The sequence below is a fragment of the Candoia aspera genome, chromosome 8, assembly GCF_035149785.1.
Source record: "Candoia aspera isolate rCanAsp1 chromosome 8, rCanAsp1.hap2, whole genome shotgun sequence".
In the NCBI taxonomy this organism is placed as follows: domain Eukaryota; kingdom Metazoa; phylum Chordata; class Lepidosauria; order Squamata; family Boidae; genus Candoia; species Candoia aspera.
The window spans coordinates 37,152,617-37,164,726 of NC_086160.1; the positions used below are offsets into that span (position 1 = coordinate 37,152,617).

At 39.5% G+C, this 12,110-nt stretch overlaps 1 protein-coding gene across 2 annotated transcripts in view; it reads left to right on the forward strand.

Annotated features, from left to right (window-relative positions):
- Positions 1-204: 204 nt before the first annotated feature.
- The window catches only part of SH3D19 (SH3 domain containing 19), an 81,984-nt gene continuing 70,078 nt past the window's right edge, over positions 205-12,110 (forward strand). Inside the window, exon 1 of one of the 2 annotated variants that reach the window (XM_063310206.1) lies at positions 205-684. In XM_063310206.1, the coding sequence (XP_063166276.1) occupies positions 594-684 (91 nt within the window). In that variant the 5' untranslated portion in view covers positions 205-593. The remainder of the gene's footprint in view (positions 685-12,110) is intronic. The other variant, XM_063310205.1, reaches the window with a different exon arrangement.

Sequence of the window (12,110 nt, forward strand, 5' to 3'; positions counted from 1 at the left end):
AGAAAATGCTCCTGGCAGAACTCCAGCTAAAGAAAAAGCCCTGCAGTCCAAGGAAGGGTCTTGGACTTACTGAAGGCACCTCTCACTTCCTCTCTTTCTAGAGGCAAGTGTCTGTCTGTACTCCGCCCTGTCGCTTCCCAGCGCAGTCGGAGGTCGCTGTCCCCTCGCATTCCTGATCTCCGATTGCTACTTACTGCTGCAGATACCTCCTCCTCCTCCTCCTCCTCCCCCTGCTTTTGTTTTACTATCAGGCGAGAGTCTCGCTTCCTGTTGATACCGGAATATTGTGAATGGGCAGGGAAACGCCACCTTGGCCCGCTTCCCTCTTTATCTGCCCTCCGTAGCTGGATTCGTCCCTCGCTTTCCTGGGCAATTCCCGGAGGCCGTTTGGGCCGGAACCGAGAAGGCCTGGGCTGCAGCTTCGGGAGAGGGCAGGGAAGGAGAAAAAACAAGGGTCAGCGTCGAAACTGGGACTCCCCGCCCTCTCCGGCGGAAAGCGTCAGGTGCAGGTACGGACAAAGGGTAGCTGGAGTGTCTGCCGTAGGCACAATGGAGGAAGCTGCCGCCTGAGGGCCGCTTTGTCCCTGACGCCGATGGCTGAAGCCTGGCGTCTAGAAGAAGACGAGGAGGAGCTGAAAGAGGTCGGCAGAAGGCACCGGAGGGCGCTTTTAAATCCTGTGACAGGTAAGCCGGGGAGGTGAGAGGGCTATGCCGGCAACACTGGCGGGCGAAAGGGAACTTCGCTGAGGAACTCTTCTGACCGGGCTGCCTCGTTAGCCGAAAGAGGGAGGCGCGTGACAGGGGACATTCAGTGCCACCGTATTCAGGATCAAGACTCCAATCCAGACAGATAGCGCTCTGTATCACCACTCGGTATTGGTCTGCGTGTCAGAATGCCCTGTAGAGTATGGTCGAACAAATCTTCTCGGGAGCTGAATAAACCTGCCTTGATTCCACAGACCTGCTTTTATATTTGCATTTAATGGTCTTGGCAATACAGTAGCATACATACGGCGTAGGTCACTGGATATTGGTGTTGTTTCCCCTGGTGCTCAGTTCCAGCTATCCTATCTATGCACAGCACAGATACGGGTTGGGCCCTGTCAAAGGGAAACATGGAGGTCTTTGGACTTTTCCTTTATTCCATGAAGTGGTTCTAACAGTTCCAGGTTTGAATGAAGGATTCCTGGATGGATCAAAAGGCTATCAGTACATCATTAATAATGTGATAACAGCTGGGAGTTGTCATATATGTTTTGTATTGTTTGGGTTTAGTGTGTTGTGTGGACCTAGTCAAAATTGGTTGGAAACCATACTTTATGGTGATTTTGGTAAACCTTGATTAAACAAACTATGGCTTAGTGTGATGTAGAAGCCCAGTCATGATATCTGGTGCTCCATTTATTTTGGAAAAGGGTCAGTGAAAAAAACAAACAGCTCCTTTCTTTACACCTCTTCTTATCTCAATGAATCATAAGATGTGACTCATACAACTTAATGGTTCAGTAAAAGGAGGAAAGGTTCAGAGTTTAATATTTTGCATTTCTGATATGTAGTGATATTATATACTTGAATTGTAAGTTCTGAAAAACTGTCACCATATATAAAGCTTTAGCTATCTTGGTTTATTATTAAATTGATTTGACACAATATATTAATGGTAGAAAGAGATTTTATAGAACCACTTTTTTAAAAAAAGAGGAGTGATAGCTCCTTGGTAGGCATGAATCTTAGTGGAACAATGCCATGTTTAGTTCCTCAGTGATCTCCTGGGAGGACTGAAATACTCAGTTTGAACCCATGAAAGCATGGCCGGTCCACATAAAATGGATGAAAATGAGATGTATAAATCAATACTTTAGCTTGGTTTAAGGAAGCTTTTAAGTTTCTATGTAACACGATACTTATCAAGTCTCTATAAAAAGGGAGGGAACACTAAATGACAATCTCCTCTGCAACTTGGCATACTTTAAATGGACTTGGACTGCTTACTTTGCCAACTTCCTGAGTTATCAGCAGTGTCAGTATGTTTGCAAAGCACTAAAATTTTCTGTGCTGAAGTGTTATTTTCCTTCCTCACCCTTTGGCTGATATCTTACTAATCAGTTATCCTCATAGTTATTTAATTTATTTATTTATTGGTCACATTTATTTATTGGTCACAGGGCAACTCTGGGCAGCGTATGTAGATTACCTGTTGGCCATTTTTTGTGCATTTCAGTTGTACAGAAGCACTGTAGTTCCACAAACATGCATTGAAGACTTGCAGAACAGTAAAAAGCATGGCAGATTTCCTCCCTAAAAATATTCACCCACTTGGCTTGATATATTACATGCTGCTTAATTGTCATATATTCAGTTGCATTTGGGGCACTTCATTTTGTTTTATAAATATTACACCCTTACTCCTAGGGGTTTAGAACAGCTTACAGTTAACGATAGGCAAAATAGTGCCTTCCAGATATTTGGACTACAATTCTCACAATACTATGCCATTAGCCATGTTGCTTGGGTCTGATGGAAATAAAAATCTAGAACATTTAGAGCATATCAGGTTGTACATTTCTGTTATATACAAAATCTTGAGCTGCCTTTCATCCCAGCTTCTGTCAAGGCTAGGCTGTACTGTCAATAGTAGAACCGTGCTCGTTCCAGACTATCTACTGAATTATTTTGCCTGGTTAAAAAAAAGGCCCGCCAAATATTAATAATCTGTGCAAGAAGAATAAAATACAACCACAATATCGGAATTGCAGTTTAGGTTTGAAAAAAAAAATGAATTGAGGCTACATATTTGTGTAAAATATAGATAAGTTTATTATGTACAATCTACTGCAAACATCTGCAGGCTTTGTTGATGGTAAGGACAGTCATAGAAGAGTACGAATATATTGTTCTGCGTTCCTATCCTAAATTAACATTTTACCTTTAACATTAATTCTGGCTGAGACCTATAATAGTAGCAATCAAGTAATCATTGGTTTCCACGTCAGCAGCAAGTGAAGGAGAAACTGGCAAGAAAGCAAGACATAGGCAGATGCTGATATGTTTATTAAGAACAACAGATTATTTGAGTGCCCTGTATGTTAGTGCTCTTCAGACATGCTGGACTGCAAAGTCCATTGTTCATAACTAATAGTCCAAAATATCTGAAGGGCATTAGGCTGAGAGAAGGCTGGTTCTGTTAGTGGTGCAGATACTTCAGAAGGACTTCATCCCAAGTGGACAATTGGAATTAAATCTGTATCATTAACATCACTACATAATTGTGTGCAGGAATGTTTTCAGTCCAAAGAATGTTACTTTTTTTTTTTTTATTATTATTATTATTATTATTATGAATTTTATTAAGTTTAAAGAGAAAGATAAAAGCTGTGAAAGAACAAAAAACTACAAAAAAGAGAAGAAAAACTAGAAAGATGTGAAAACACAAAAGAAATTTTTTTTACAACATTACAGAAAGATGTGACTTCCGACTTAACAGCAAGGATATACAGCAAAGAATGCTTGTTACTTGAGAAATTGAACTCGGAGATAATTTTGAGTAAAAGTGCTTAATATTTTCGCTGAAAATGTATAATGAATCTGCTATGTGTTTAATGTACTGTTTTGTTTGAATGTTAAATAATAGAAATTTACAATAAAGAGAATTTCCAATGCTGTCCCTTTTTAAAACTTATGTTTCTTTTCAGACATATCAATCACCTTTCTGTAAGTCAGTTAGTATATGTTAGAAGCCAGTCAAATGTGTGGTTTGCCCTTTCCTCTAAAGCAACTTCTTGTTCACAGATAAACTATAATAATCTGGCTATATTTTTGAAGAGAGCACATACTTTGGCAATTGGAACTAATTATTCTAATACAGTCACTATACTAGATAATTGTTTAATCTATGGTTTAATGAATTAACCCAATTATCTGGGTTTGTACAATACATTGGAAGTTAGAAATAGTCTTTTACATGATTGAAAAATAAGATGTATAAAAGCATATCTCAGTTACATATACAAAATATATTTTAAAAGTTGATATAGGTGGCTGTCAGGGCCAGCCCAAGAACAATGCCAAGTCAGTGTATTGCATACTCCAGTTCTTTATTGCTTTTACCATACAGACAGAATCTTGCCAGACTAAAGCCACTCTAACTGACCTAAGGGTAAATAACCTGAGAGACTCTAGGGCGGAGCTACCTGGAATCTCTTAACCTTCCCAGCAACAGTTTCCAGACTGGGAATCTTCTTCTCTGCCTGGAATGCGCTCCCTCCTTCCTGGGAATCAGCGGCAGTGCCAACATCCACCACAGTGGATCCGCCAACCCAGGTTCAGTTCTCATAGCCAGCTTTTGTTTATTTTGTTTTTCCAAATGGTAAGGAGGAGCTGATAAAAAGCATCAAGAAAATATTACTTTGAGCTCCTGGAGGAAAGGCAGATATAAATCTAATGAATAAATAAATAAACATATGCCACAAATCAGTGCATAGGACACTGCAGATACATAGAAAATACAGGTATTCCTCATTTAATGTCCACTTACTCAGCAACCGTTCGAAGTTATGATAGCACTGAATAAGGGGTACTTACACCAGGTCCTTACAGTTGCAGCCATCACAGTGTCCCTGCAGTCATGTGATCGCAATTAGAATGCTTGGCAACCGGCTCGCAATTATGTCCGAGCATCCACGGATACATGATTATAATTTGCAACCTTCACTGCTGGCTTCCAACAAGCAAAGTCAATGGGGAAACTGGCAGGAGGTTGCAAATGGCGGTCATGTGGCTGTGGGATGATGTGACCACTCAGGATTCACCTAACAACGGCAACTAGGACTGCCGGAACTGCTGTTGTAAGTCAGCGCGGTCATGTGACATCGTACCTTATGACCACATCACTTCGTGACAGAGTTCCCAGTCCCAATTACCATTGGTAAGTGAGGACTTCCTGTATCAGGACCTTTAGTCAAAGAATAGAATAGCTTTCACCAATCTAGTTGTCCTTGCTGTGAATTCTGGGAGTTGAAGTCCACATATCTGGAGGTTGCCCATATTGAGGAAGAGTGAAATAGGATGCTAGGTGGCATTATGTTATTGTGGGATGGACTTTGTCTACATTTGGGATCTCCTGTGTGTTTGTTTGTTTTTAATAGATAGTAACTAGAGTATTTACTTTTGGTAAAGAGTTTCATCATAAAAATGGAAGAGGAGATCAGATAGGGAAAAAGGAAATTGGCAGTTTGTAGTGCTGATCCTACATTTAAGACCCTCTTCTCTGGTTGTTCTTTTGCTGGGTCTCAAGCTGCTGTTAGTCAGTGCCAGGGCTGGATATAGAACTGAAGCCATACCAGTTGCTCTTAAGCATAACCATGGTATCCTAGGAGAGTTAGCAATTAAGGACACGGGATTGCAGTTTTACTCCTTCCAGAGTGGGTAGTTCAAAATAATATTAGTTGGGGCGGAGTGTTCAAGTTCCTGGTCATGTGGGGTCCTGTACTTTCCCCATATTATGTAATATCTAAATGGCACCCCCAGAGTAGATTATCTGTTGGTTCAGATGAGGTAGCATCAATATATGGATGACATGTAGTTGTAGATTGCAAATAGGAGCTGGGCAGGAGATGCAGTTGATGTTCTATTGATTGTAAGGATTTGGACAGAGTGACACAAGCTGAATCCCACCAAGACTGAGTTGCTGTTAATTTAGAAGCCTTTGAGCTTTCTTCTTCTTTCTTTCCTTATTTCTGAGGGAGAATTTCCAATAAAGAAATAGGTCTATGGCTTGGGGGTCCTCACAGTTTTAGATTGACAGCTATTGTTAGAACTGCAGGTGGAGTTTATGGTCAGGGGTAATCTTTCCCAGTTGTGGCTGGTGCACCAGTTGTGGCCCCATATACAGAAGGAGACCTTAGTGACCATAAACTAAAACTATATGAAGTCAAAAACATTGACTTGTTAATTGATTTATTGAGGAAAATGATCCAAAGCTACATATTCGTGGGTGGCAAAAGTATGTGAATCTCTAGAATTATCAGTTGATTTGAAGTGGAAATTAGAGTCAGGTGTTTTGATCAATGGAATGATAATCAGGTGTGAGTTTGGGAACTCTTGCCTTATTTAAAGAACAGAATTCTGGGTATTTACTATCAAAGCCTGATCTTCACAACACAAGTATGTGGAAGTGTGTAATGACTCGAACAAAGGAGATTTCTAAAGACCTCATACAAACAGTTGTTGATGCCTACCAGGCTGGAAAAGGTTACAAAACAATTTCCAAAGACTTTGGACTCCAACAGTCCAATGCCAGGCAGATTGTATACATTGTTCCCCACCCCAGGAGCAGTCAAAAAACCAAGGTCACACCAAGAGTCAGTGTTCATGAGACCACCATCAGGAGAACACTGAACAACAATGAGGTGCATGGCAGGATTGCAAGGAGAAAGCCACTCCTCTCCAAAAACAACATTGCTGCCTGTCTACAGTTTGTGAAAGATCATGTGGATAAGCCAGAAGGCTATTGGAAGAATGTTCTGCGGACGGTTGAGACCAAAATAGAACCTTTTGACCTGAATGAAAAGCATTATGTTTGGCGAAAGGCAAATGCTGCATTCCAGTATAAGAACCTTATCCCATCTGTGAAATGTGGTGGCGGTATCATGGTTTGGGCCTGCTCTGCTGTCTCTGGACCAGGGTGGTTTGCCGTCATTGATGGAACTATGAATTCTGAATTGGACCAACAAATTCTACAGGAAAATGTCAGGGTATCTGACAATGAATTGAAGCTCAGGTGTTGTATGACCAAAGAATGGTTAAAGCAGAAGAAGTTAATGTTTTGGAATGGCCAAATCAAACTCCTGACCTATAGAAATGTTGTGGAAGGACCTGAAGTAGGCAGTTCAGGTGAGGAAGCCCAGCAACATCCCTGAATTGAAGCTCTTCTGTGAGGAGGAATGGGCTAAAATTCTTCCAAGCTGATGTACAGGACTGATCAATAATTATCAGAAATGTTTAGTTGCAGTTATTCCTATCCATGCGGGCACACCAGTTACTGAAAGCAAAGGTTCACATACTTTTGCCATAAACAAGAGCCAGTTTGGTCTAGTGGTTAAGGCAATGGGCTAGAAACCAGGAGACTGAGAGTTCTAGTCCCGCGTTAGGCATGAAAGCCGGCTGGGTGACCTTGGGCCAGTCACTCTCTCTCAGCCCAACTCACCTCACAGGGGTGTTGTTGTGGGGAAAATAGGAAGAGGAAGGAGTATTGAGTATGTTCGCCGCCTTGAGTTATTTATAAAAATAATAAAGGCAGGATAGAAAATAAATAAATAAATAAATAGCTTTGGGTCATTTTCCTCAATGAATAAATGAACAAGTATAGTGTTTCTGACTCGTTTGTTTAATTGGGTTCTCTTTATCTCAGTTTAGGACTTGTGTGGAGAACAGATCATGGTTTAGGTCATATTTATGCAGAAATATTGAACATTCAAAAGCATTCACAAACTTTTAAGCACCACTGAATATGATTTATGCCCAACAGACCTGAGGTCATCTCTTTCAGAGGGAATTCATTTGTCCAGTTCAATCAGCCCAGGAGGCATGCTCTAGGTTCACCTTGCAGAAAATGTAAAGGGTTGGGCCTGGAAGCAAGCCTTTTCTGCAGCAACCCCCCCCCCCCACTTTTCTTTATGGAATATGCGTTCCCAGAAATTCATACAGCCCCCACCTGATTTTCATTTTGGAAGGCCATGAAAACATAGCATGTGGAGTGTAGAGCTGCAGCATAGGCCATTTTATTCCTTAAATGTTTTAATGATGATTTGTAATTTATGTTATACTTGTATTATTATTTGTTCATATAAGCTTATTATATGGACTACAAAATTTAGTTTATCGAATTATAGGATCAAACTGTTCAATATGAATTTGTGTAGCATGCAGCTATCTTCATTGTCATTGCGCAGCTACTTTTGTTACAGTGCATATACTTTTTTAATAATGTCAGAAATATATGTTTTGATCTGTGACAATGTCTTGGGTAGATAGTTTTACCTTTTAGCAGATGTTTGGATTCATTGTTCCTTTTTTCCCTCTTCCAGTACTTTGAATTTACAATTGACAGCATTCCCTAGTAGTCAGTGGGCATATATGCATTGATTATATCAAAACAAAAAGAATATCACTATGACTTTTCTATAGTCAAAAGAAGTCAGTAGGAAGAATCTGTTGAAGTCAGCTCGTTCTGGCTCATGTATTGTTAGAATAAATTAAGGATGGTAACAGAGGCTCTTTGACTATTATCTATTGCAGCTTGTCCTTGGAAATGAACCAACATCACTAAGCACAAAGTCTGTTTTTATTTTACAGAAAAGTACTTGTCTGTTGGCATTTATACCAGAGGACACATGCAGCCACAAAGAAGTTGCAGTTTTTCAACCAACTGTAAAAACTTGATCTGTAAAAATACAATTAAGTAAGCGTATCAATAGAGAATGAAAATTCTTTTTTTAAAAATACAAATATATAGAATGAAAGCAGCTTCTTTCTCTGGAATAGTTAAATGAATTGATTTGAAACTGGAAATTCATGTTGTTGATTTAAGAATATGATGCTTTCCTGATGAGCTTGGACACTCATACTTATCTAAGTATTTATGTCAGAAAGCCACTCCAAATATGAAAAAAGTAAATATACATAAAAGCTTAGTAAATGTTAGTAAAAACATTATATAAATGCTTTTGCTATAAATTCTTTATGACCCTTTCTGTAACCATGCAAGAATCAAGTGATAAACATGAACTAACATAGGTAAGGATTTTCTTACATATTAGGATCCTAATATAACTATGAACAGTGATTAATATCTGCTTCATTATAAACTTCAATTTTATTTCAAGATGGCGTGGGGTATTTCAGGCATTTCTAAGTTTTTGGCACACTTGGAATTTGGGAAATGGTATAGTTATCATGAAAAATGGTTGCTGTAGTGGGAATACTGCCTTTCATGAACACTCATTTCAGAAAAATGGATACAGGCTAAAAAAATGTATGCCCAAGTCCACTTATTTGAACAGTATTTTCTTTCATTCACATCCCTTCCTCAATTTGGTTTCTCTTGCCACATTTCTAGCATGTAAAATCCATGCACTTTTTACTCTTCATACACAAGACCCGGTCACTCCAGTAATTTTCTATCCCAGCATTTATTCAGAAAAAGCTGAGAGGAGGGAGTATGGATATTGCAGTTTGATCCTGGCTAAGACATTTGGGAGTGTCCAGTTTAGGGTTTGAGAGGATTGATGCATCATATTAAGGCATAGTTTGCTTCACTGTGGCTTATAAAATTAGTCGTAAATGGATGTATTCACACAACACCCTTAGCCATAAACACCCTTGGCTTAATTTAGTGGCTCAAGTCAAGAGAATGTGTTACGTCTCAGCTTACGCTACCTTCTCAGAGCCTTTGGAGAGCTCCAAAGGCTCTGAGAAGATAGCGTAAGCTTTGGAAGATAGTGTTCTGAAGGGAGCCACGTGGAAGAAACGTCCGCCGGAGAAGCTGGCTCCGAAAAGGACTCAGCAAAGGCAGCCAGGCACTTCTGCTGGGTGAAAAAGGCAGAAGGTAGGTGCGGCGAACTGGGAGAAGAAGCAGCTGGGTGAAGGGATGCAGGCTGGGGAGGCTGGAGCTTGCTATTGGCTTCATGCCACGCGGATGGGATGGGATGGGTGGCCTCGCACCTTGCAACTGGGCTTACCACCACACAAGGCAGGGTGCAGGGCTTCCAAAAGGACAGAGATGGGGGGGAGATAGGTGGGGGGGAGTTGAAGGCAGTGTTCGGGGCTGGAACAAACCAAGCCCAGAATGGCTTGGATTGAGGTGGGTGCTCAGGCTAATGGCGGGTAAAATTCATTTAACGATGGCAAAGGAAATTGCTAGGATTGCCATTGCTAAGCAGTGCCATCTCGCTTTACAATCACATGGCTTAGCGATGAAAATTGTGGGCTCAATTACCATTGTTAAGTGAAGACTACCTGTATGTGTATGCCCTTGTGTATGTAATGAGGATACTCATTGCAATTTACTTGAAGACTGATTAATATTATAAAGTAATAGTGGTACAATAATCAAGAAAACATATATGATATTTCTATGACTTCATACATATCAATATATTATGTATGAATGTTCTATTCATCAATTTCTATAAATAATTCATCAGATTTAACTACCAACAGATACAAAAAAAATTAATCAGTGCGTAATATCAGCCTTTGTAGCTGGGTTCAGCCTGAGAGAAATGCGGGAATCAAGTCTTAATAGGATTCACAGCTGACATATAAAAATATGACTGTAAATTTTAAAGCATATTAAATAGCTCTCCATTGTTATACCCATGCAGCATACTAACGTTTCCACAATTCCAATAGTCCACTTGCCCCTACACTCTCCCCCCTAGGTACATGGCACCTGCAGGGTGGGCAAGCAAGGTCATCAAGTCTGACAAAAAGGACTATTTCTGTCTGTTGAAAAACAAATTGTATGTAACTGGAATTAATAACCTTTGAAACAGAAACTGGATAGGCTGAACTGGGTAGGATCCGTCCCAGAAATAACATGACATTATTAGTGTAAGCTGTTCCTTTTTTAAAAGATGCAAGTATACAAGTATATGCATTTATTGGATCAGGAGTCATCTGGTCTCTGTTAATTACAGATTCAGTCCTTCTACATTTACAATTACCAATAGCTGGGCTGTTTTGCTTTCGGGTTGACTAGTGGTAATACCAATATCCTCAGTTACAGAAACTGTAACAGGCAGAACAGGCTGTTAACTTAAAAGGGCATTACTGAACTTCTGAACAGGTCGTGTGCCTTGGAATGTTACATTGGGAGCTGTTACCAACCTGTTTATACACTGTGTATTTGATCAAGTGACAGGGTGGTTGAGTTTACACATTGTGCTAAAGCAGAATGTGGTTTGTTTGTTGATTTTGTACAAAAACAACCAAGAAGTATATAGGTTTAAGTGTAAAACTGTGACTAGATTTGTACTTCATGTCATAGAATAGTTTGTCTGGGTATGATTTGTTGAATAAGGCACAGTTAGATATGATTATACAATGTTCTATAACTGAATAAAACAAAATGAATTAGGACTTGATGCTGGAGTCCTTAATATGATGCTAATGGGCACCAGTGTGGTCTGTTACACTTATCCTTGGAACTTCCTACCCCATCTGACTTTTTTGTTTAGGGACAGGCCATAAGATCATGGCAGCCATTTTGTGAAGGGCAAGCATCCTTCACGATAGATGCTACAGCATCCACAGTAAGGTTTCAAAATTGCAGATTAGTTCATTGACCAGAAAAGTTGGACACCCATGGCTTAGCATGGTATCAATACTTAGTCACTGTTGCTTAAAAGCATGCTTAAAACCATGTTTTTAATAATGGCAGGACATGTTGTAGGCATGTGTATGTAATCTACTTTTTTCCCCTATGCTTTAAGTATAGGAGGCAGTGCATTCTTGAAAGAATGTTGGACTTTAATTTTCCTAATTAAATTCCTTTAATTTGGACAAAAAAAGTACGCAAATATGTCATGGCAAAAGTACATTGACACAGCATGACATCAAGAGCACTAAGAAAGCACATTATAAAGTTCCCTTCAGGAAAGTGTGCAGGGTTGCCAAGTAATTTATCCTTCATATGCTGTTCATATTCTGGCCATCAATCCATGCTAGTTAGTCTAGTATAGCTTTGATCCTGCTGGAATCAGAGATTCAGCTTTCTTCCACATATGGTTATTGAAATAACGTAATTGTTATATTCTATCATCATAAAGAAAAAAACATGGAAATAAATGATACATTAAAAATACACTTCATTCTGATTAATATTGCATGAAATCTTTAGTATTTTAAGTTCTGTCATAATTGTACCATCTTGCCATTTCTTACATTTAGGCTTGTTCATTTACATGATTTTTTAAACTGCATTAAGCCAAATAAGGTAACTGATGTCCCATTTTCTTTTCAGTAACTAATTAAATTAACTATACTTTCTGTATGTAAATTAATCAGTTCCTGTTAACTGGTTATGTGTTTAATGTAGCAAACCAGTGCAC